The 21,621-nt window shown below is 37.9% G+C and overlaps 1 protein-coding gene across 6 annotated transcripts in view; it reads right to left on the reverse strand.

The window, feature by feature from the left end:
• The window catches only part of RPS6KA5 (ribosomal protein S6 kinase A5), a 198,988-nt gene that overhangs the window by 19,013 nt on the left and 158,354 nt on the right, over positions 1 to 21,621 (reverse strand). For all 6 annotated transcript variants that reach the window (XM_028851750.2, XM_001088246.5, XM_077941612.1 and 3 more), the window contains 7 exons: positions 16,562 to 16,712; positions 13,292 to 13,453; positions 11,107 to 11,232; positions 10,600 to 10,733; positions 9,823 to 9,916; positions 4,959 to 5,129; positions 1,011 to 1,202 (listed from right to left, as the gene is read on the reverse strand). In XM_028851750.2, the coding sequence (XP_028707583.1) occupies positions 1,011 to 1,202; positions 4,959 to 5,129; positions 9,823 to 9,916; positions 10,600 to 10,733; positions 11,107 to 11,232; positions 13,292 to 13,453; positions 16,562 to 16,712 (1,030 nt within the window). The remainder of the gene's footprint in view (positions 1 to 1,010; positions 1,203 to 4,958; positions 5,130 to 9,822; positions 9,917 to 10,599; positions 10,734 to 11,106; positions 11,233 to 13,291; positions 13,454 to 16,561; positions 16,713 to 21,621) is intronic.

The following is a 21,621-nucleotide window of genomic DNA, read 5'->3' on the forward strand; positions in this document are numbered from 1 at the left end:
TGATGAGAATATAATCTGTTAAACCTTTTAGAAGGAAATCTAGGCACACTTGTTAGAGGAAAGTTGTGTATACCCTTCTTCTGGGAATCTATCCTAAGGTAACAGTGAGAAAAACACAAACATATATAAAAAAATATTCATTTGTGTAGCTTATAATTAGTGAAAAAATGAAAAAAATGCTAACTGCTTATTAGTAAATAAATGGTTAAATAAGTTTCAGAGACTCAAAATACAGGTATAATATAATCTTATTTGTTAAAAAATTCAAATATGTATAGAAAACATGTGGAAAGATGTAAAGCCTGCATATCTACAGGAGAGGAGGGGCTGAAGGGAGAGAGAGCTTGAGGTATATCATCCCTCAATGAGAAGATTATGAGTAATTTTCACCTTGTTCCTTCTTTCTGTACTGCCTGAAAATTTCCCAAGATCATGCATTACAAATTATATGCAGAAAAAGTAATGATATTTGGAGAAAAAAACACAAGATTTTTCTAGTTTAATGTTCTGTTTCTAATCACAGCAGCCAAGGACATTTTGTGAAAAGCATGCTCACATTACTTTAAGTTACGTAGTAGAAATACTTCTAATTTTATCTATTTATTTGTTAATTTAGCCTAAATGGTATTCTTTAACTACATTTTAGTCTGAAACTTCACAGAATAGTTTTTTAAAAATGTTTTTCTATTTATGAATCACTTTGCTATTTTCACATTATGTCCAATATGTGTCTTTAAACATATATACTGTAGTTCCTTTAACTCTCATTGATATAAAACACAGCTAACTTAAATATTTCAAAATAAACCAACATAGACATTCCTATATTTTCTCTAATATAAGTTTTAAGACAGGGAAATACTATTCGATCAGGCCTCTAACTGGCTGTACAGAAAAGAAACCACTTTGCCAATTATTTCATGAATGTAAGGAAACAGTGAAGAGCGAGATAAGGACAGAGGACACCGAAGAAATGAGCAGGTTTAATGACTGTATTGAAAAGGACTCACCAAAATGACACCCAAGCTCCACAGGTCACAGGACTCATCGTAGCCGTTCTGATTCAAGAGCTCTGGGGCTGCGTAATGAAGGGTGAAGCATGGAGTCTTCAGGGGCTGATTATCCGGTGGCTTTAGCCGTGCAAACCCAAAATCAATTATTTTAATTTCCAAATTGTCATTTTCATCGGTGAACAATAAATTCTGCAAGATATCAATGCTTACATTAGTTTCTCACTAGACATGTCTTGGGATTTGCTGGTCCTATTTATGTAATACTTTGTATATTGATAGTTAATTCATGTGCAGAGAGGTCTCATGGGGAGGCTCGAGGGCGGGACATCAGTGCATTACTGCTCTCTGCCTGATGCTTTTTGGTATTATTTCAATTTTACCATGTCATGTGAAACATTTTCAACTGCACCATGCCTCTTCCAATGTCAGACCCTTTGTCTAAGCTTTTCCCTCTGCTCGTGTTTGTCTTCTGCTTCCTCCACCAACCTACCTCCTCTCATCTACTCCTCATTTAGAGATACCTTCCTAACCATTCTACCAAACTGAAGTGAAAACTTTTAATATTTTTTCCTAAGCCTATTTACTTTTCCTTTCTGGGACTTACCACCTCTGTATTGTTAGTTTAATGTCTTCATCCCCATTGTGTCATAGTTCCATAAGGACAGGGACTCTGTGTCTACCTTATTTTTGACCCTACCCCAGGGCCTGGCACAGACATAGAGTAGGTGCTTTGGTAAATATGTGTTCATTGAACAAAGTCATAAATAAAATAGCTATATAATATCTAGTATTGCCTACTGAAGACGACATGGTGGAGATATCCATTACATTTCAGAAATATTTTCTCCAACAGCTAATACTTAAACATATTTTGATACTTAGGGATATTATCCCTCAAATATTCAGAAAACATTATTATTTTGAATCATTCATCCACCAAGGCTTCTTGATCACTAAGACTCTGTAGTACTACTTTTGTATTTATCACATGATTAATAAATACTTATTGATGCACAAATTATTTTAATAAGTACATTAAGCTAGTACTGAAAGTAAGCGAAATCTGATTATATCGTCTTTAGGCATCCTAACAAAATCCACTATACCTTCATAGTCATTAAATTATTCCCAGCTCTGGAACATCATTTGCTTTGTTAATGCTATTCTAGCTGAAATAAAACACATTATAGAAGGTATCACTGATGCAAAGAAAAAAAATCTCCTAAGCCTTCCATCTGAAAATGAATAAAGTGGGTGGAAAGAAAAACAAAAATATTAACTAAAAATTGTCTTAAATTTTCTAGCATACAGTGTTTAATCATGAATTTGTGACATTGAAGTCACAGCCGGGGTTGATGGATGTGTGCTTGGGAGAAGTCTTTCAGCAAGTAACACCTGAGCCCCTTTGCAGTGCAAAGCACTGTCCACACAGAACAACTGAATGAACCACAGCTGGCCTCGTCTTCATTGACCCTGCTAAGTCTTTGGAAATGACTATGTTTATTCTATATTAAGACTGGAAAAGGGCTTCCCTGATTTTAGTTCTTTTTTTTTTTTTTTGAGACAGTCTTGCTCTGTCTGCGTGCAGTAGTGCAATCTCGGCTCACTGCAACCTTCACCTCCTGGATTCAGGTGATTCTGGTGCCTCAGACTCCCAAGTACCTGGGATTACAGACGCCTGCCACCATGCCTGGCTAATATTTTTTTTGTATTTTTAACAGAGATGGGGTTTTGCCATATTGTCCAGACTGGTCTCAAACTCCTGTCCTCAAGTGATCCGCCTGCCTCAGCCTCCCAAAGTGCTGGGATTACAGGCATGAGCCACCGCGCTCAGCCAATTTCAGTTCTTAAAGCGGACGAAGTGAGAGGACGTGGCAATCACTTTAATTTGGTGACTTTAATCCACTCCTCCTATCCTGAATATGTAAAATTGAGAAACACTGCTCACTTGCCTACCTCTTCTCCCAAAGTTCAAAGTTACAGACAGTTCTACATGGAGGAGGGTGTGCCTAGTCAGCAATGGTGGGAAGTAACCATTCAATCCCCTTTTATCCTCATCTCAAGTTCTGCCTGAAACAAATTTGATGTATGCAACTTTTCTTAATCTCAGAAGAGTATGGGACAAGTTTAAAAAACACAAGGCAGCTTACTAAGAATGTCAGCCAGCCTCTAAATTTATCTGACTCTTACCTAGACTTACGATTCTGCCTATGCAGAAAATGAATCCACATAGCTTCCTACCAAAAGAAAGATAATCAGACCTTAAAGTGCACATGGGAAAAATACTAAACTTTTAGTTTAGAAATAATATACACTGCCATTTAAAAGTCAAAGTGAAAGACATTTTATTATGAAAATGTTAGTTCAAAGGTACATTTTCATTTCTCCATAATCTAGTTTGATTTAGAACTATAATTGTAGTAGAATGTCCTAAATAATCTGACAGTTCTGCCCCATTTCAAGTGAGTATTTCAAAGAAAAGCCTTATAATAAATAAGAAGAATTAAGCTACATAAGTATCTTTTTATCAGGAAAGGAGGAATGCAAATCTAAATTCTGCAAGAGAGGACAGTTGCCTCATTTGAGACTCATGAGGTGACAGATGGCCAGTTATCAAAGAATAAAACATGTGAAAATGAATTCTATACAGTCATGGAACAGATCTTTTCAATTAAAAAAAACTACATGCTTGTTCCTTGTCTATCAAGAAAACATTTAAGTGGTGTGCTTTCACATTTAAAAATAGACAGCTAATCTCCAATGTACAGAGCACCATATTTTCAGTGGGCGTTATGTAGGAGAGTGAGAACTATGATGAAGGAAGCAGGGGGGAGCTATCATAGTTGCAAGTTAATAAAACAGAATTTACTTTTGATTAATTACTAGTAATGTGAATAATGGTAATAGAAAATACACAGACAGAAGTTTAAATACATGAAAGGAATAAACCAAATATACTTTAATGCACAGAATTCCATTAAAAATTTTATTTTCCATGTGAAGTAGAGAAGAAAAGAATTTCATTTGAAAACATTCTCTTTTTCTAATAATTCAAGATACTGAAGTAAAAGGCAGAAACAGCACTTTTAGAGAAATATTCGTTTGTGGCTTAATCACAAAAGGAACATCAAACAAGTTAATATTTTATATATACTCGAGAATGTATTATAATCACATGATAATTAAAGTTCTATTTTGGAGAGAATATGTATAATATTGTATATGGTAAAGGATGAGTCATCATTATCTTTTTATACAGTATTGATTTTTGTTTTTCAATTTTAATTATTTTGTTGATTTTCTAAAAGGAGAGAATTTTCATAGTTTTGATACTAAAAACGGATCATTCTAAGAGAATGTTCTTTATTAGCCTTCCATAAGAGGAGATATATAAATAGCTGCTACTTTTGCATTGCTACATATAGTTCTATAAATATTATAGCACGATCATAGAAAAGCACATAGAAAGATGGCATAACTAATTAAACCAAGACAATTCTTTAAGTATTTAGAATACAATTATATACATTTTTATTCATGAGCTAACCAATTTGATTACAAATGTAAAAAATAAGTTTTCAAAATACATCATTTGGGAAAAACCCTCTAAAATTATATGTAAGAGATATTATTTTCTGTTATAAAAATTTCCATTGCTATTTTTAGTCCACAACTGTTGCATAAAGTATTTTTTCCATAAAAGGCTCTCCCACTTACAAATATAACCTCAAGATGATCCGCTGGCAAAAAATAAACAAAGACAAATTTATTTAAGACTGAAATATAAAAGAAAAAAAAATCCAAGAAACATATTTTCAATTATCTATTTTACAGCTTTGAAAAGTAAAAAAATAAGGAAACCTCCCCAGAAACTTCCCACATGTTTGGGAGATCTTTAATAATGATGCTAGATTGAATTACATAAGAGATCAAGTGATTTTGTACCTCAGGTTTCAAATCTCTGTGCACCACTCCAACATCATGCATGTGGCTGACAGCTGAAACAAGCTTTCTCATGATATAGCTGGCTTCCGTCTCACTGAAGTGCTTCTTTCTCTTAATGCGTTCAAACAGTTCTCCCCCATTCAGAAGTTCCATCACCAGAAATGTGTGAAGCTAGAAAAGAAAAAGAATAATGTGGAGGGCCTTTCTGAAGCACAGAAGTCTATTAACATATAAAACATTTATTGACTATCTACCACCAACACGTTTAAATAATCCCTTGTTAAAATAATCAGTGGCAATCCTCGTATCTTAGAGGAAAGAGCTGAAAGATAATGTAGCTGTTTTATAATTCTATTTTGGTAATGGAAAATTTCAAGTACTGCAGTGAAATCTTTATACTGTATATCCTTTTTCCCTTCTGTGATGAATTCTTTCATTTGCAGTGTTTTGTTTTAAGAGATGAAGTCTCTAAAAAGAAATCTGCCCTTCAATTCCTGGGCTCAAGGGATTCTCTCATCTCAGGCCTCCTGATGAGCTGGGACTATCGGTGTGCAACTGCACCCAGCTAATTCTTTCATTTGAATTCCATTCCAACCCTCCCTTATCAAGTTTACACATCTTTCTTTTTAAACTGCTGACAATAACGTGACAATAATATGAAGTCACTTGCTTTAAATAATATAGAATCTGAATACTGACTGAGTAGAACGGGCAACTGCCCACGTGAAGCCTGGCACACCCATTCAATGGTAAATTAATCTTTTAAAAAAGGTATTGAGGCCGGGCTCAGTGACTCACACCTGTAATCCCAGCACTTTGGGAGGCTGAGGTGGGAGGATTGCTTGAGGTCAGGAGTTCAAGACCAGCTTGGTCAACACAGTGAGACTCCGTCTCTACAAATAAATTACAACATAAAAGTTTAAAAAGGTATTCTTTGATATTGTCATTCTGAACCTCCTGTTAGGACTCAACAGATTAGTTTCAGGGTTCCTGTTAATATTCATTACAAATACCTATAACTCACTATGGGTTTTTGCTTTAATCCCAGTAGTATTATCTTAATAGTTACTTTGTAAATTATATGTTTACCATGCTTTTTCTTCCCCACCCCTGGCCCTCTTCTGTCAGAATGCATAATTTCCAAAGGAACTATCAAAAAGCAAAGGGCTATATAATCCCAGCACTTCTGGAGGCCAGGGTGAGAGGACTGCTTGAGCCCAGGAGCTCAAGACCAGCCTGGGCAACATAGTGAGACCTCATCTCTACAAAAAATAATAACAAAAATTAGCCAGACATGGTGGTGCACACCTATAGTCCCAGCTACTCAGGAGGCTGAGGTGGGAGAATCACTTGAGCTCAGGAGGTCAAGGTTGCAGGGAGCCGTCATTGCGCCACTGCACTCCAGCCTGGGTGACAGAGTGAGACCCTAGCTCAAAAAAGAAAAAAAGAAAGGACTTAATCAGCTCTCAAATGAACACAAATGGTTTAGAAAAAGATATCATGGCAATATACTGAATTCAGGTGCCATGCATTATAAGGCCAACATCACTTCACAAACAAAATGTTTCTTTCTGTATTAGCAAAACTTAGAATAAACTGCTTCATAAAAAAGATAATTGTAAGTACATTATCCTGAACACATTAGACAAATTGTAGAGTGAACGACCCTTCTAAAAAGAAAATTGCTCCCAGCCTACTAGACATCAAACTGAGTTTCTACATCAGATAAAGTCAAGCTTGCAGGTCTGCTACAAATATAGGCTGGTGAGCTTTAAAAAAGATGTAAGGCAATACTCGTAGTGGTGTAAGAATAGATTTAGAGTTCAACCTGGATTTGAAAGTCAATTCTATTATTTATTTATGATCTTGGGATGCTACTTTATCTTATTAATTCTAGTATCTTTTTCAATAAAATACAGATTAACAATGAGAAAATGTATGTGTGGTAGAGCTTGAATGATGGCCCTCCAAAGATGTTCATGTCCTAATGTACAGAACCTGTGGCCGTTACCTTAGAAGGATGGCAAAAGGGCCTTTTGAGATGTGATTAGTAAATTAAGGATCTTGAGATGCAAGATTATCCTGAATTACTCATCAGAGTTAGCAGTATGAGATGAGACCCTGGAGGCAAGATCTTAGAGTGATGCATGGAAGGCTCACAGTCAAGGAAATGTTGGGGGGTGTCTAGAAGCTACAAAAGGCAAGTAAATGGGCTGTCCCTTAGAGCCTTCAGAGCAGTGGTCCCCAACATTTTTTTTTCTTTTCTTTTCTTATTTTTTTGAGACAGGGTCTCACTCTATCACCCAGGCTAGAGTGCAGTGGTGCAGTCTTGGCTCACTGCAACCTCTGCCTCCCAGGTTCAACGGATTATCCCACCTCAGCCTCCAGAGTAGCTAGGACTACAGGTGCACAACACCGCGCCTGATTAATTTTTTGTATTTTTTGGTAGAGATAGGGTCTCACCATGTTGGCCAGACTGGTCTCTAACTCCTGACCTCCAGTGATCCACCTGCCTCGCCTTCCCAAAGTGCTGGAATTACAGGCGTGAGCCAGGCCTGCAACTTTTTTGGCACCAGGAAGTGGTTTCATGGAAGGCAATTTTTCCACGGACGAGGGGAGGCAGTAGTGGGGTGGGACAGGCACTGGATTCTCATAAGGAGTGCTGCAACTCAGATCCTTCGCCATGCGCAGTTCACAACAGGGTTTGTGCTCCAGTGAGAATCTAATGCTGTTGCTGATCTGCCAAAAGGTGGAGCTCAGGTGCTAATGCTGGCTCACCTGCCGCTCACCTCCTGCTGTGCACCTGGTTCTGCTCAAGAGGGAACCAGCCCTAGTGACAGCTTGACTTTAAGCCAATGGGCCTGATTTTGGACTTCTGACCTCCAGACTGCAGGATAACAAATTTGTATTGTTTTAAGTTTGTGGTGATTTGTTGCAGCAGCAATAGCAAACTCATGGAGTATGTGAAACGCATATCATGGCACACAAAATGAACTACACTACTGCACAAAGGATGAAGACCCACTATAACCAGTTTCACCCATTAGTTGAAGAAAAGAGTGGATACAAGGATGATCTAGGCAACCGTGCCACCATTATGAGAAAACCCAAGATACACTACAACCGCGTATTAGATTGATAATGTATTTATACTAGTTTGTATAGGATTACATCATGTGACAATTTATATTTTAGTAACTCCTGAATATATAAATAGCAAAACATCTACTTAATTTGTGACATAAATAAAAAATTAGAAATGTTGTTCGTGGGACCTGATGTTAGTCTGAAGGTCAGAGATCAAATATCTTTTCTGGGATGTAGTTAGGGGCACAGTTGCTAACCCGGAGGAGAGCATCTAAGATCATCCATTGATTCCTCGAATGATGTCAATTTCCTCTATGTCATCTTCAACAGGAGACTGTCTAGTGAGCCTCTTCTTAAGCACCTTCGTGGCCAGGGGACTCATTACCTCCTCTTGTGTTGAGTGGCTTGATGAGGCAAGAGGAGGTAGAGGATCAGGGACAGCAGTTCCCTGAGTCCTTGCTTCAGTGGCATTTCTTTTCTGACTATAAGAACCAAAGAGTGAGTAGAGGATGATGCCATTTTGGGATGCTTACTGCCAGATGTGATTCTGCCTTCCCTAAGGCAGTAGTGCAAAGTAAGTAAAAGCTTGTTGGGCTCTGAAGTTGGACTGTGTGGATTCAGATCCCGGCCTTATCACACTTACCAACTGTGAGACCTGTTACTTAACTTCTGTGAGTGTCCATTTTCTCACCTCATGGACCTATGGTAAGGACTGAATAAGGTAATACATGCAGAGTGCCTGGTACAGGACCTAGACCACACAAGATATGTGACAATAAATGGAGCAGCTATTGTGGCTATGGTGCTACTGCTGCTGCTGCCTGGTCTCACCATGATGTATCATTCCTGGCAATAGCACTCAAGGATATTTCAGTGTGGTAGAGAACTGGCCCCCATTGATCCTAGGTCACAGATATTATGAGAGCACAACAGACAGAGCCCAGAACTGGAGTACAGGTTCTCCTTATTAGCTTCGCCATTGACGTGCTATGTGACCTTGGACAAGTTTTATGACCATTCCAAATCTCAGTTTCTTCATTGGTAAAATTAGGACAAAGCACATTCAGGATTGGTTCGTTCTCTTGTGCCTCCAAGTTGTCTTAAGTAGGACTGCATCACCCCACCTGGTCTCGGGGGCAGAGAATAGTGTAATGGAGCAATTTTTGTCACGTGTGAGGTTAGCAGACACGAACTGGATGCATTGGTGTCCTCCCATAGTTCCTGTTGCAAAGCAAGACTGAGAGCAGAAGAGGGGGCAGCATGATCTGGCCAGGGTTCTCAGCAGAATTTACCACCTGGAGCTAGAAGATAAAAGGAGTATCTTTGCTTTCTGCTTCCTATTTGTCCTTTAGCTTGCATTAATTAGGCTCCAGACTCTCTCAGTTCTATTCTATAAGTGAAAGGGAAGTTGGAGGCTCAGAATTCCTGAGTCCGGAGAAGTATTCCAGGATTAAGTTATGGTGGGTAGCAGCAGCATTGGCAACAAGCACATTGTAGCTAGTGACTGCACCACTGAGCTCCTGTCCCTCCGTCTTCCTGTCATAGGTGGTAACTGCTGAGTGAGAAAAGCATGAGAAGTGAAGGGATAACCTGATTTGGGGTTGGGAAACAGTGTGTGGCTGGGGAGGGTTTGGGAGGGTGGTTTCTCTGCCCTTTCTGGTGGTTGGGTGATGTTCTATATCCCTGACTCTGACCCAGTAGCACCAACAAAACTGGTGAAAAGTACAACCTTGTAAGTGAATTAGTACACATAGGAAAAAAAAAAAAAGTAGGATACCTGATCATGAAAAACTTCATGCAACTTCACAATATTGGGGTGTCCTTCACAGAGTTTCAGAGCTGTTATTTCCTTCTGAGTATTGGCTTCCATCCTGCAAGATGAGACACTTAGCGCCCACATGTCTCTTCAAGAAAGCTTTTACATCAGTACTGCCCCAAGACTAATTTAGTTTTATTTACAGTGCATTCAGAATATTCATGCTACCATATACCGTAATGAGGTTTCCATGAAAGTAATGAATTATACCACACACCAGAAAAAGTAACATTCTGGAGAAAATTATTATTTCTGAGTCAGAAAAGTACAAATCATATGAGGAAATGAATGCTCTATTTGCCTGACAATTTAGCAATAAGAATATGCAATCTTAACAATAATCATCAGTTACCAAAACAACTAGATGGCTCTCAAAGCTATCAGTAGCTTGCTAAATAATTTTAGAGAAAAATATTTCAAATACACAACTAGTAGAAATGGTACCAGCTGCCAAAATCACTAAGTGAGGCTGATTAAATATGTCACTGTCACAAAGACGTTTTCTCTAGATAAACTCAAAAGCAAGTAAGACTATGATGCATGTCTAAAATGGATTACTTTATCAGCAAATATCAATTAGAGCTAAAAATATAATGGACCAACTGATGAGCCAAGTGGTTAAACCTATAGGTAAAAAAGCCTTACAATATAATACTGGTTTCATTTTAAATAAATATCTCTTAATTTACAGAATTCATGAATACATAAGAAATAATATTATATTATAAATGATCATACCTTTTGCTGATTATTTTGACTGCAAAAGCTTGGTTACTTTTTTTATGCACGCACTTCCGACAAATTGAAAAACTACCTTCTCCCAGTGGTTTGTCCTTCAAATCTAGGTCATAGTGTTGATAGAATGGAGAGTCCTGTTAAGAAATCAACATCATTTAACTTCAGAAAATGTCAGTAATACACAAGGGATCAATAAAATTGTAGAGTAAAATAAAATCATTAATATTAATAAACAGGAATAGAATACATTTATAATCTAAAATTCATCTTACTTTATAGGTAATTTCTATTTTCATCTACACAATTATTTAAGATACATGATTCTCTATAATTGTAAAAAGAAGCTCATTCAACTTGACGTTAATATTCTAGGGAAAACAGTGCTGTATCCCACTGTTAAAATTGCACTTTAGTTGAATTAGTAGACTTGAGAACATTAATTAGAGTTGGTATTTAAACACTCACGAAACCTACAAATATGTCATATAAGTTACCACATCTATATACCTTCATCATCGCACTCCTGGCAACATTTGTCACTCCAGGACGTTCAACTCCCATGTGAAACTGAAGAGGGTCTATGACAGCTGCATTACGCTTGAATAGGATGGAAGGAGCAACAAAGGAATAGCCCTAAAAACAAGACAAAGAAAGATAAGGAAAAACAACTTGCAGTTTTCCAGTTTAACACAGATTAGATTGTAATGACTTTTGCTTTCTTAGAAAAACACTCAAATATTTGTTGAGATGAGTCTAATTTTATTCTATTTGCAATCTAAAATGCAAGGTTATTTCAAATCATTTGAAAAATGCTGTTCAGAAGGATATAATGCCATCTTCTGGTAGAACTAAACCAATTCAAAAATAAAGGTAGAAAAAGACTTCTTCACTTTTCCACCCCCAAAATCAGACTCATAGATGAAATTCTTCTGGTTTGCTGATAAAAATTTGTTTATAAACATAACTAACTTCTCAAAAAAAGGATATAGTCAAGGTATTAAACAAAGTGGTCTTTATTTTTTTTTGAGACTGAGTCTGGCTCTGTTGCCCAGGCTGGAGTGCAGTGGTGCGATCTTGGCTCACTGCAACTTCTGCCTCCTGCGTTCAAGCCATTCTCCTGCCTCAGCCTCCCAAGTAGCTGGGATTACAGGCACATGCCACCATGTCTGACAGGGTTTCACCATGTCTCGAACTGGTCTTGAACCCCTGACCTCAAGTGATCAACCCACCTCAGCCTCCAAAAGTGCTGGGATTAAAGGCCTGAGCCACGAGATCTGGCCACATAGTGGTCTTTAAATGCTATTGTTTTTCAAATTGGAAAAACGGCAAGTCTCATTAAAGTTAGTTTCTAATTTAGCAATTATTTGATTCTTATTAATATCTTCAGAATAATTAAATTTAAAATTGAGTTTTGGAAAGGAACAAAGTCTAATGGCAGAATGATGCTCTCAGCCAAGTGGTACAAAGATGGATGATTAATCCGTTCAAGTTAGAACATTCACTAATCAACAAACGTTTAAAAAAAAGTTCAGTAAGTGCCCAGTCACATACTAGACAGTGATAAGCAAAGAAGAAAAGACACAGTCTGGATGGCCAGATTAAGCCATACTAAAGGTATACTTATAGAGGTCAAAGAAGCTAAGCTCTGATGCCATTTAATAGTTAGAATATTTTACCTTGTGTGACAAATGTCCTTTTCTAAATAAAAATCTAAATCTTTTTAAAGAGTTAGCAGTTAAGATTAGTTACTGAAGGTAACGAATAAGGTAATATTGTGGGAGGCCAAGGCAGGAGGATCGTTTGAGGCCAGAGTTCAAGACCAGTTTAGGCAACAAAGTAAGACCCTGTTTCTAAAAAAAAAATTTTACATTAGGTGGGTGTGGTGACATGTACCTGTGGTCCCAGCTATTCAGGAGGCTGAGGCAAGAGGATCCCCTGAGCCAAGGAGTTAAAAGGCTGCAGCGAGCTATGATCATACCACTGCACTCCAGCCTGGGTGACAGAGTAAGACCTTGTTTTTAAAAAAAAAAAATTTTTTTTTTGCTGGACGTGGTGGCTCATGCCTGTAATCCCAGCACTTTGGGAGGCCAAGGCTGGATGTGGTAGCTTATGCCTGTAATTCCAGCACTTTGGGAGGCCAAGGCAGGAGGGTCACTTGAGGCCAGGAGTTCAAGACCAGCTTAGGCAACATAGCAAGACCCTATCTCTGCAAAAAATAGAAAAATTAGCTGGGTGTGCTGGTTTGCACCTGTGGTCTCAGCTATCCCAGAGGCTAAGGTGAGAGGATTGCTTGAGCCTAGGAGTCTGAGGCTGCAGTGAGCTAGGACAGCACTGCTGCACTCCAGTCATCGGAGTGAGACCCTGTATGCATAAAGAAAAAATTTTTTAATATGAATAGAGGTAAAATAAAAGATTATTGTATTTTCTATAAAAGAGTCTGAACAAAAATAAAATTTCAGGTATAAAATTAAAACTTCCCTTATATCAAAAATAATCACATCAACAATATCTGCTATTGAGCAAACTGTAAGCTTCGGTTAACAATCTGCAATATTTCTGCACTTAATAATTTAGAAGATATTAAAGAATCCTGTTTTTACGGTGCCAACAAAACTACTTCAATATGGGAAATTTAATCTTTTCTTTCAAAGGACATATGGCCAATGTACATGTGCACAGGCTGGGAAATTACCTGAAACAGCTTCTCAGAGCTCTGGGGCAGGGCTGCAGGAGAATAAGTGGGATCCATTTCTGTGAACTCTTCTGCAAAGTTACTCACGTCTAATTCATCTCGAATGACCGGCTTAAATGGTGCAGGCACTTTTTTGGCGGCTAAATCATCCCAATTTATTTTCTAAAACAAAGTTGGTACAAAGTAGAAATCAACAGTCAAAACATATTTTCTAAGAATAGCAAAGATAAATTAGGATTTTGACTGGTAGGGAGAGAGGATAAAAATAAGGGAACATATTTTACATCAATAATAAAAAATATATTTTTTCCAAGCAAGATCACAGCAGTTTATATCTCCAACCAATGCTGTGCCTCAAAGATGAGACTATCGCTGTTGAATCTCAGAGTGTCCTCTGGAGGGCACCAAGACACCCTAGTTTACCTTTAAAGATAACAGAAAAATACTTTTGTCCTGAGCCTCTTCAGAAAGGTGCTAAGCCAAAAAGAAAACAAGCAAAAAACCCAAAACAAAATAAAAAACTGAAATAAAGGGTTTCCAAATGCTCTACAGATGAGGATATTAGCTCTAAAGGAACATTCCTATTTTCTAGAGGCAGTGTTACTTAGCTCTCCGCCTGCACTTGCTTTTCCTCCTGGGCATCCGGACAGACTGCAAAATAAGTAATCATGCATGTGCCTATGTCTAGAAGTTCAAATGATACCATTATACGGATGTGATCACTTATTCAACTGTGTTCAAGCATTTTAAACACTACCTCTTACATCCCCCATAGAATAATGCAAGCCCCTTTTCCCTCTAGGTCACTTACTGAGTTATATTACTGAAATCCAACCCTTTACTCTGTTTCTTTGTGCTCCTTCTATCATTTAAAACAATCTCAGGTAACACTTACTGAATTAAATCCTACAGATCTCCTACTACCATATTTCTTCAAATCTAAGATGCCATTACTGATAGTAAGATACACAATTATTTTATGTATCATTAAGAAGAAAAAAGTATTAATCATAAGAATATAAGGTGATGGTCATTGTAACATGCATACTGATTTCAGTGACAGTAAAATATGAAAATGTGCACTTCTTGGTTGATAAAATTCAGTAAGTTTAATCAATTACCATAAAATGTTTTTATTATGTTGTCTTGTAGATGCAATAGAAACAAAATAATTAAATTACAGATCTCCAAATTTCTCAGCTAAAATGGAATTGAGATCATTTAGTTCATCTCCTTTATTTGATCCAGTGAAACTGAGGCCGAGAAATAAGAAATAACCTTTTCACTCAAACGCAGTTGATGGAAGAGTCAGGATTTGAACATAGTCTCTTGACTTTCTAGTTAGTGTTTTTTTCTCTCTGCAGCTGTAATGTTTTCCATTACAAGCACATAACTTGTGCTTGGCTATTGTACATATATTAAAAGAAACTTCTAGAGGAAAGGGGTAATTTAAAGAAACAGGTTGTTAGCAGGAGAATGTTTAATATGTAGAAAATGGAATGCTATTATGATCCTTTCCACCTCCGCACCACTTACAGAGAAAAAGCCCATTTAGGCCTTTACAAGTAGAATTCTGGTCTCTCCAAAAGTGTCCTATCATTTAAAACGTCAAGGCAATTAAGTAATCTAAAATTACTATTTCAAGCTACTGAAAAGAGAAATTTCTCTAATATGAAAGACAAACTGCAATATTCCCAAATACAGGGAGCCATGGAGAAAAAGATCTTAGGAAAATATGGTCGGGGGTACTTTGCTTGACTTGTTTCTTAAATTTTACTGTTAACTTTTGAGATAAACTTCTGAACAAGATATGTGAAAGTTTGTTCAAAGAGTAATCCTTCCAAGCCATGTGAATCTATGAAATGCATATGAGAGGTTTATTTTATTCTAAATATATTTCTCACTATGTTACTGAACTTCTGTAAGATGTGCAGTATTTAAAAAAAATAATTACATTGATAGACTAAGAAAAATATGCCTTTTTTTGAGCATAGAAGTGCAGAGATAATTCTCATTTCTAACCAATATTTGTTTCTATATATTTAAAAAATAATAAATAACAACATGAAGCTTAACTGACAAAAGAGATTTTCTTCATTTTGATATATTATTTTCATTTGTTTTGGTGATAATCATGTAAAAGTTTAATTTACAGAATAAAAAATAAAACCAGATGGTCCCTTTAGACCATAAATATTTAGGTCAGGCTTATTGATAAGAAGAAGTTATTTAAAAGTTGTATCTCCAGAGTTTTAGAAATCAAAGCCATGGCATCCCCAGTTTTGACGAATGAGGCTGGAAATAACGAGCCAACTCAGTTAAATGATTTTTCCCAGAAGTTTAATATTTTGGTGTTTTTTTTGTACTAAACTGAGCAGATATGTTGGTCCTCAGTAGAATGGTCTCATTAGGCTTTTTCAGAATAAGAGAAGCACTGTCACAGGACAAAGGAAATAAATGAATAACTCTCTTTGTGTCATGAATATGTAACTGAGAAATAGGTAAATCTAAAATTTTTAAAGATTACTTCTGGGAAAAGAGGAAGTGATGAAATCACTATCTAAAAGGTGAAACATAGTGGCGGTAATAGCTCATGAACTGAAACAGAAGTAAAAAGTACAGTAAAAGTCTCCTTAGTCCATATGGCTAGATCTCAAGATCATAAATGGAAACCACCCCCTAGAAACTCTAATGAATGAGTATGTAGAAAATTGAATGCTATTATGATCCTCCCCACTCCTGCTCCATTGAGGGAGAAAAAGACCATTTATGTTTATACAAGGAGAGTTTGACCCTACCTAAAGGGTCCCTATCGTTAAAAACAAACAAAAAAGGCCGGGCACGGTGGCTCACGCCTGTAATCCCAGCACTTTGGGAGGCCAAGGTGGGTGGATCACGAGGTCAGGAGATTGAGACCATCCTGGCTAATACGGTGAAACCCCGTCTCTACTAAAAATACAAAAAAAATTAGCCGGGCATGGTGGCGGGCGCCTGTAGTCCCGGCTACTCGGGAGGCTGAGGCAGGAGAATGGCGTGAACCCGTGAGGTGGAGCTTGCAGGGAGCCGAGATCGCGTCACTGCACTCCAGCCTGGGCGACAGAGCGAGACTCAGTCTCAAATAAACAAAAAAACAAACAAAAGGTGCAATGTATGTGAAAATGCCAGTGGAAGATGATCCAAAGGGGACTGTGTTCACTAACTTCACAAGAATGCCAACGACCTTGAAAATGGCAAGGAGTATGAAACCATTTATCTATTCAATAATTTCACCTGAAAGAAGAGATGTTCTTTGATTTCATCTGCATCGCGTGGACCACATCCCAATCTCTTCTTGGGATCTTTCATCAAAAGACGCTGAATTAGGTCTTTAGCTAAAGCACTCATTTCTTGGGGATATGGAGGCTCACTTTTTAATATTCTCCTGTAAGCAGACAAAACTTGCTGTTAAAACAACCAGAGGATAACCAAAAAACAAAAACAAAAACAAAACCAACAACAACACAGTGAAATACACTTTGAAACTGAACCACAAGTGAAAAAGAGATATAAATACTTAACATGAATCAATAATACCTCAATACTGTTGAAAAAATATTTAGAATGAGATACCATGAAGTCAAATTTCTGAAATTCAAATGAGCAGTAACAAAAAATGTTGGCTCATTTTTTCAGTATAAGTCAATCCTGGTTGGAGGCTACCATCCCAAATATTTTGCTGGGGGAAAAAAGGAAAAGCTTGAGGCTAGATTAGACATCCCATATATAGACTAGACTCTATGATTAAAGATTTCACAACATAAAACACTCTTAACAAATTCAGGTAAGTGAATGGGAATGCAGAGGGAAGTCCACCAAGACAAGTGGGGTCAGACCCACTTGGAGATGGTTCAACTCTTGACATCTGGAAATGAGCACTAGAGCTGGGGATTTTCATGGGGTAAAAGTATCTGCTTCATTGTTTGCTGCTATAAAACAGCCAGACAAGCCCTATGAGGCAGGTAGAGCTCAGAGATGGAGTAAAGTCCACAATTTATTATGTAAAGTAAAAACGTAAGATGGTAATAAAGTTTCTTGATGAGAAATTTATTCTAAGGTTACAGAAGAAATCAATCCAATCCAAGTGTACCCTTCTCCCTCTTAACATCCAGATCAAAAATTTAGTAAGAGATATTGAAGGGAATGACTGAAATTAAGAACCTTAACACAATATATATGAAGACAGTTACTCCATTAATTGGGTTTGCAAAAAGATTCCCTATTGTGCATTAAAATATTAATAATCGTTATGGAATAAACACAGATAGTGTATAAGAGACAGTATACATTATATACTGAGTTATAATATAGAATTTGGAGTTACAATTCTATATTACATAATATAGAATTTGGTGAGTTATAACATAGAATTTGGAGTCAGACTGAGTCCAACATTGGCTCTGCCTTGACCTTGTGTGACCCTGAGATAACTAAATGTTGTACCTCAGTTTTCTCACCTGTAAAATGGGCATAACATCAGTGCCTACGTAAAATGGGTATTATGATGCTTAAATAAGACCTGTAGAGTACTTAACATAGTACCTAGCACATAGCAAATGCTCAATTAACGTGAGCTACTGTTAAACTCCCTCATTCCAAGGCAAGCATACAGAAAATAGGCCAGATGCTTCATCAAGAAGCCACTGAGAATCAGTGAAATGATAATGAAACTGTAATTTTTTACAAAAGATTCCAGCAGCATTGTTAATCTCAAAGTTAATTCTACCTCTAGCACTTAATTCTGGGAACCCAAGAAAATGTTGGTAAAACAAGGAAAGAAAGGAAAGAAATAAGCAACACCCTCTCTGCTTTTTGATTCTTTAATACTCTCCCATTGCTCACTGCTTGTCTGGGTTTTTGGCATTAATAGACAATTCTCTTCTCAGATCAGACACAGGCATGTCTGAGAGAGAAACTGGGAATCCTGTTTCTCAGGGAAAAATAAACATAGCTTTTCCCATTTTCTCTACCTTTACTGTACTTTTTGCAGGAAAAAATCTTTGCATAAAGGATCAGGGTCGAGATAAGCAAATTGTGACATTTACTTTTGTTGAATCAGGGTAGAAATATATGCACTTTGGCTGATATCATCTTAGCAAACTGAGTCTGCACCATCTATTACTTCTTAAACCTTAAGAACACTTCAACGTGTACTGGAAATCTACTCAATACCAGGTGCTGGGGAAAGAACAGTCAGTCCTGTGAAGACAGAAAGGAGAAATGTCCACCATGGTGGGTTCATCCTCAAAAGGAGAAGTACACAAAAATGGCTCTGCTGAGATGCCAAGTCTGGGAAGAAGAGCACAAGGAGACCACATGCAGGGAGCTAGAATTTTAAATTCAGATGAGGCAGAGACCACATTGGGAGAAATTGAGTAGAAATCTGAAAGAATGTCGGCGGAAAACAGTGCTGATGAGGGAGCTTGGAGAACGACAGTGATGGCCTAAACCTCTCCTTTTCCTGAGTGAAAACTGTATGGCCAGAGGCAGCAGCAGGAGACCCTAGCAGATGACGAGGAGTATCTTGCCCCACCCTGTGAAAACAAAAGGTACGTGGAAGGAATATCACTAAGGCTCCCTGTTGTCCTGGTAAACAGAGTGCCACGGGCTTTCCTCAGTGATGTGAGGAGGTTCTAAAGCCTATTCCTGCTAGAAAACAGCAGTGACAGGAAGAGAACCAGACACTGGGAGTGGTGTGGTGAGGAGAAAGGGCCTATAGCAGGTTACATCTTTTCTCCACGAGAAGGTGATCCCAGATGTAACTATTTCTTATACCATATCCTTGAACTGTACTGGGCTAAGATGACTGTGGCGTGGCAGGTGGGTGAGGTGCTGTGAAAACTCCTCCTGGAAGTGAGCTGCATTTGGACTGAGACATATGAGCAGGCATGCAGGCCCCTGGAAGCCATGCTCACAGGCTGTTATAAGGGACAGTTCCTGCACTCAGCTTCCCATGCTGGGGTGGTCCATAAGCTCCCGCTTATTCTCATCACCAGTGGTTGAGTGTGTCTTCTGTGGGCTGGGAAGCCACGCATAGGTGGTGGGAAGGTCCCCGATGAAGATGTGTTTGATGCTGTAATGTCGATACACTGTTTCCTGTCCTGCATCCTTATATAAAGCTAAGTAAAACTGGTGCCAGATTCCAGTCTATTGTGACATGTGAGTGTGAACGTCAATCTGAACCCCAGACCACTGCTGGCTATGCAGAATGGGCATTGCAGAAGTGGGGTTGAGGGTAGAGGACTCTGAGGGACATTTAGTCATAACAATACTAGAAGATCCTGCAACAAGGGTGGGGAGACATTTCTTGGGTGTTGCTGTCACTTTTCCTCCTCCAATGTGCTTGATTTCTGAATTGGTAATATCCCAAAGTTATCTTTTTCTTGCTTAAAAATGGATCTGGGAAACTCCAGAAATGAATTACAATTAGGTAGAGCCCAAATAAATCTTAGAGTCTTCTGTAAAGTCAGAAAAAGCTCTGAGTTGATAAGCCATATTAAACATTTCACATGTATGTTATTTAATCCATATAATAATCCTATCAAAAGACTTCTATTTTTATCCTTCTTTTACAGATACGGAAAGACTCCTTTCAAAAAAGCAAGAAATGTGAATATTAATTAAACTTGCAACAAGGCCTTAGAATATGGGTGACTTTAATATTCATTTACAAAATACACAGCACAAGTAAGAAAATTTTAAAAAGGAAAATTGGGGTGACTGCCTAGCCACATATTACAATGTATCATGAAATGAAATTGCTAAAGTGAGGTGCTAACAAAATAAATAGCCAAATCAAGTGAACATAGATGACACATTGTGAAAAACAACCAAGCTTATATAAAAACTGGAATTATTGTTATTATTATTATTATTTTGAGATGGACTCTTGTTCTGTCACCAGCCTGGAGTGCAGTGGTGCAATTCTCCTACCTCAGGTTCAAGCAATTATCTTGCCTCAGCCTCCCAAGTAGCTGGGATTCCAGGCACCCACCACCACACCTGGCTAATTTTCGTATTTTCAGTAGAGATGGGGTTTCACCATATTGGCCACGCTGGTCGAACTCCTGACCTCAGGCGATCTGCCTGCCTCGGACTCCCAAAGTGTTGGGATTACAGGAGTGAGCCACCGTGCCCGGTCAAAAACTTGTATTATTTAAAAAAAAAAAAAAAGACCAGCTCACATAGCAAAAGGCCACAAATGTTGGGGAAACCAGTTGTACAGGAAATAAACAAACAAAAGCAAGACCCTTGCCTTATATTACAACCCAAATTGATTCCAAATGGATTGAGGAACTGCATGGAAAAAACCAAATGAAATAAAATTAAAATACACACCAATAATACAAAAATGAATACAAAATTTCTTCCTACTCATGAATTAACTTTCTGGAAACCTCTGTGGCAAAAGGAAATCACAAGTGATTAGCTTCACAATGTACAGAATAAAGGATAAAGACACCAAAATTAAAATTAAACCTATTATGGGAGAGGTACAGGTTCATAGGCAGACAAGTAATAAGCAAGGATGATAAAATATTCATGGTAGAATCTAGGTAGTGAGTGTGTAGGTGTGCACTGTAACAAATGTTTGAAAACTTTTGTAATAAAATGTTTCAGAAAAAGTAAACCTATGAAGTTTTGTACATGTGTCTTTGTATGTTCACTAAAATATAACAAAGACCTGTCTCAAAAAAAAATCACTGACATTTAAGCACAACAGTCTTAGTAACATGGGCGATGCTCACTTCTTTTTTTATTTTTATTTTATTACTATAATATTTTTTTTTTTTGAGACAGAGTCTGGCTCTGTTGACCAGGCTGGAGTGCAGTGGCACAATCTCGGCTCACTGCAAGCTCCGCCTCCCAGGTTCACGCCATTCTCCTGCCTCAGCCTCCCAAGTAGCTGGGACTACAGGTGCCCGCCACCTCGCCCAGCTAATTGTATTTTTAGTAGAGACGGGGTTTCACCGTGTTAGCCAGGATGGTCTCAATCTCCTGACCTCATGATCTGCCCAGCTCGGCCTCCCAAAGTGCTGGGATTACAGGTGTGAGCCACTGTGCCTGGCGATGCTCACTTCTTAAACCCTCTGAGGTCTTTGTTCAAGTGTCAACTTTTCAGAGAAGCTTGCTCTAACCATCCTATCAAGAATAGCCGTTACCCCCATACTCCTTATCCCCTGGCTCTGTTTTATTTTTCTTCATGCATACCATATGTTTGTCTATTATTTATCTCTCCCAACTAAAACATAAGCTCTAATGGAGTAAGAATTTTCTTTGTTTTGTTCACTGCT

Source organism: Macaca mulatta, chromosome 7, assembly GCF_049350105.2.
Source record: "Macaca mulatta isolate MMU2019108-1 chromosome 7, T2T-MMU8v2.0, whole genome shotgun sequence".
Taxonomy (NCBI): domain Eukaryota; kingdom Metazoa; phylum Chordata; class Mammalia; order Primates; family Cercopithecidae; genus Macaca; species Macaca mulatta.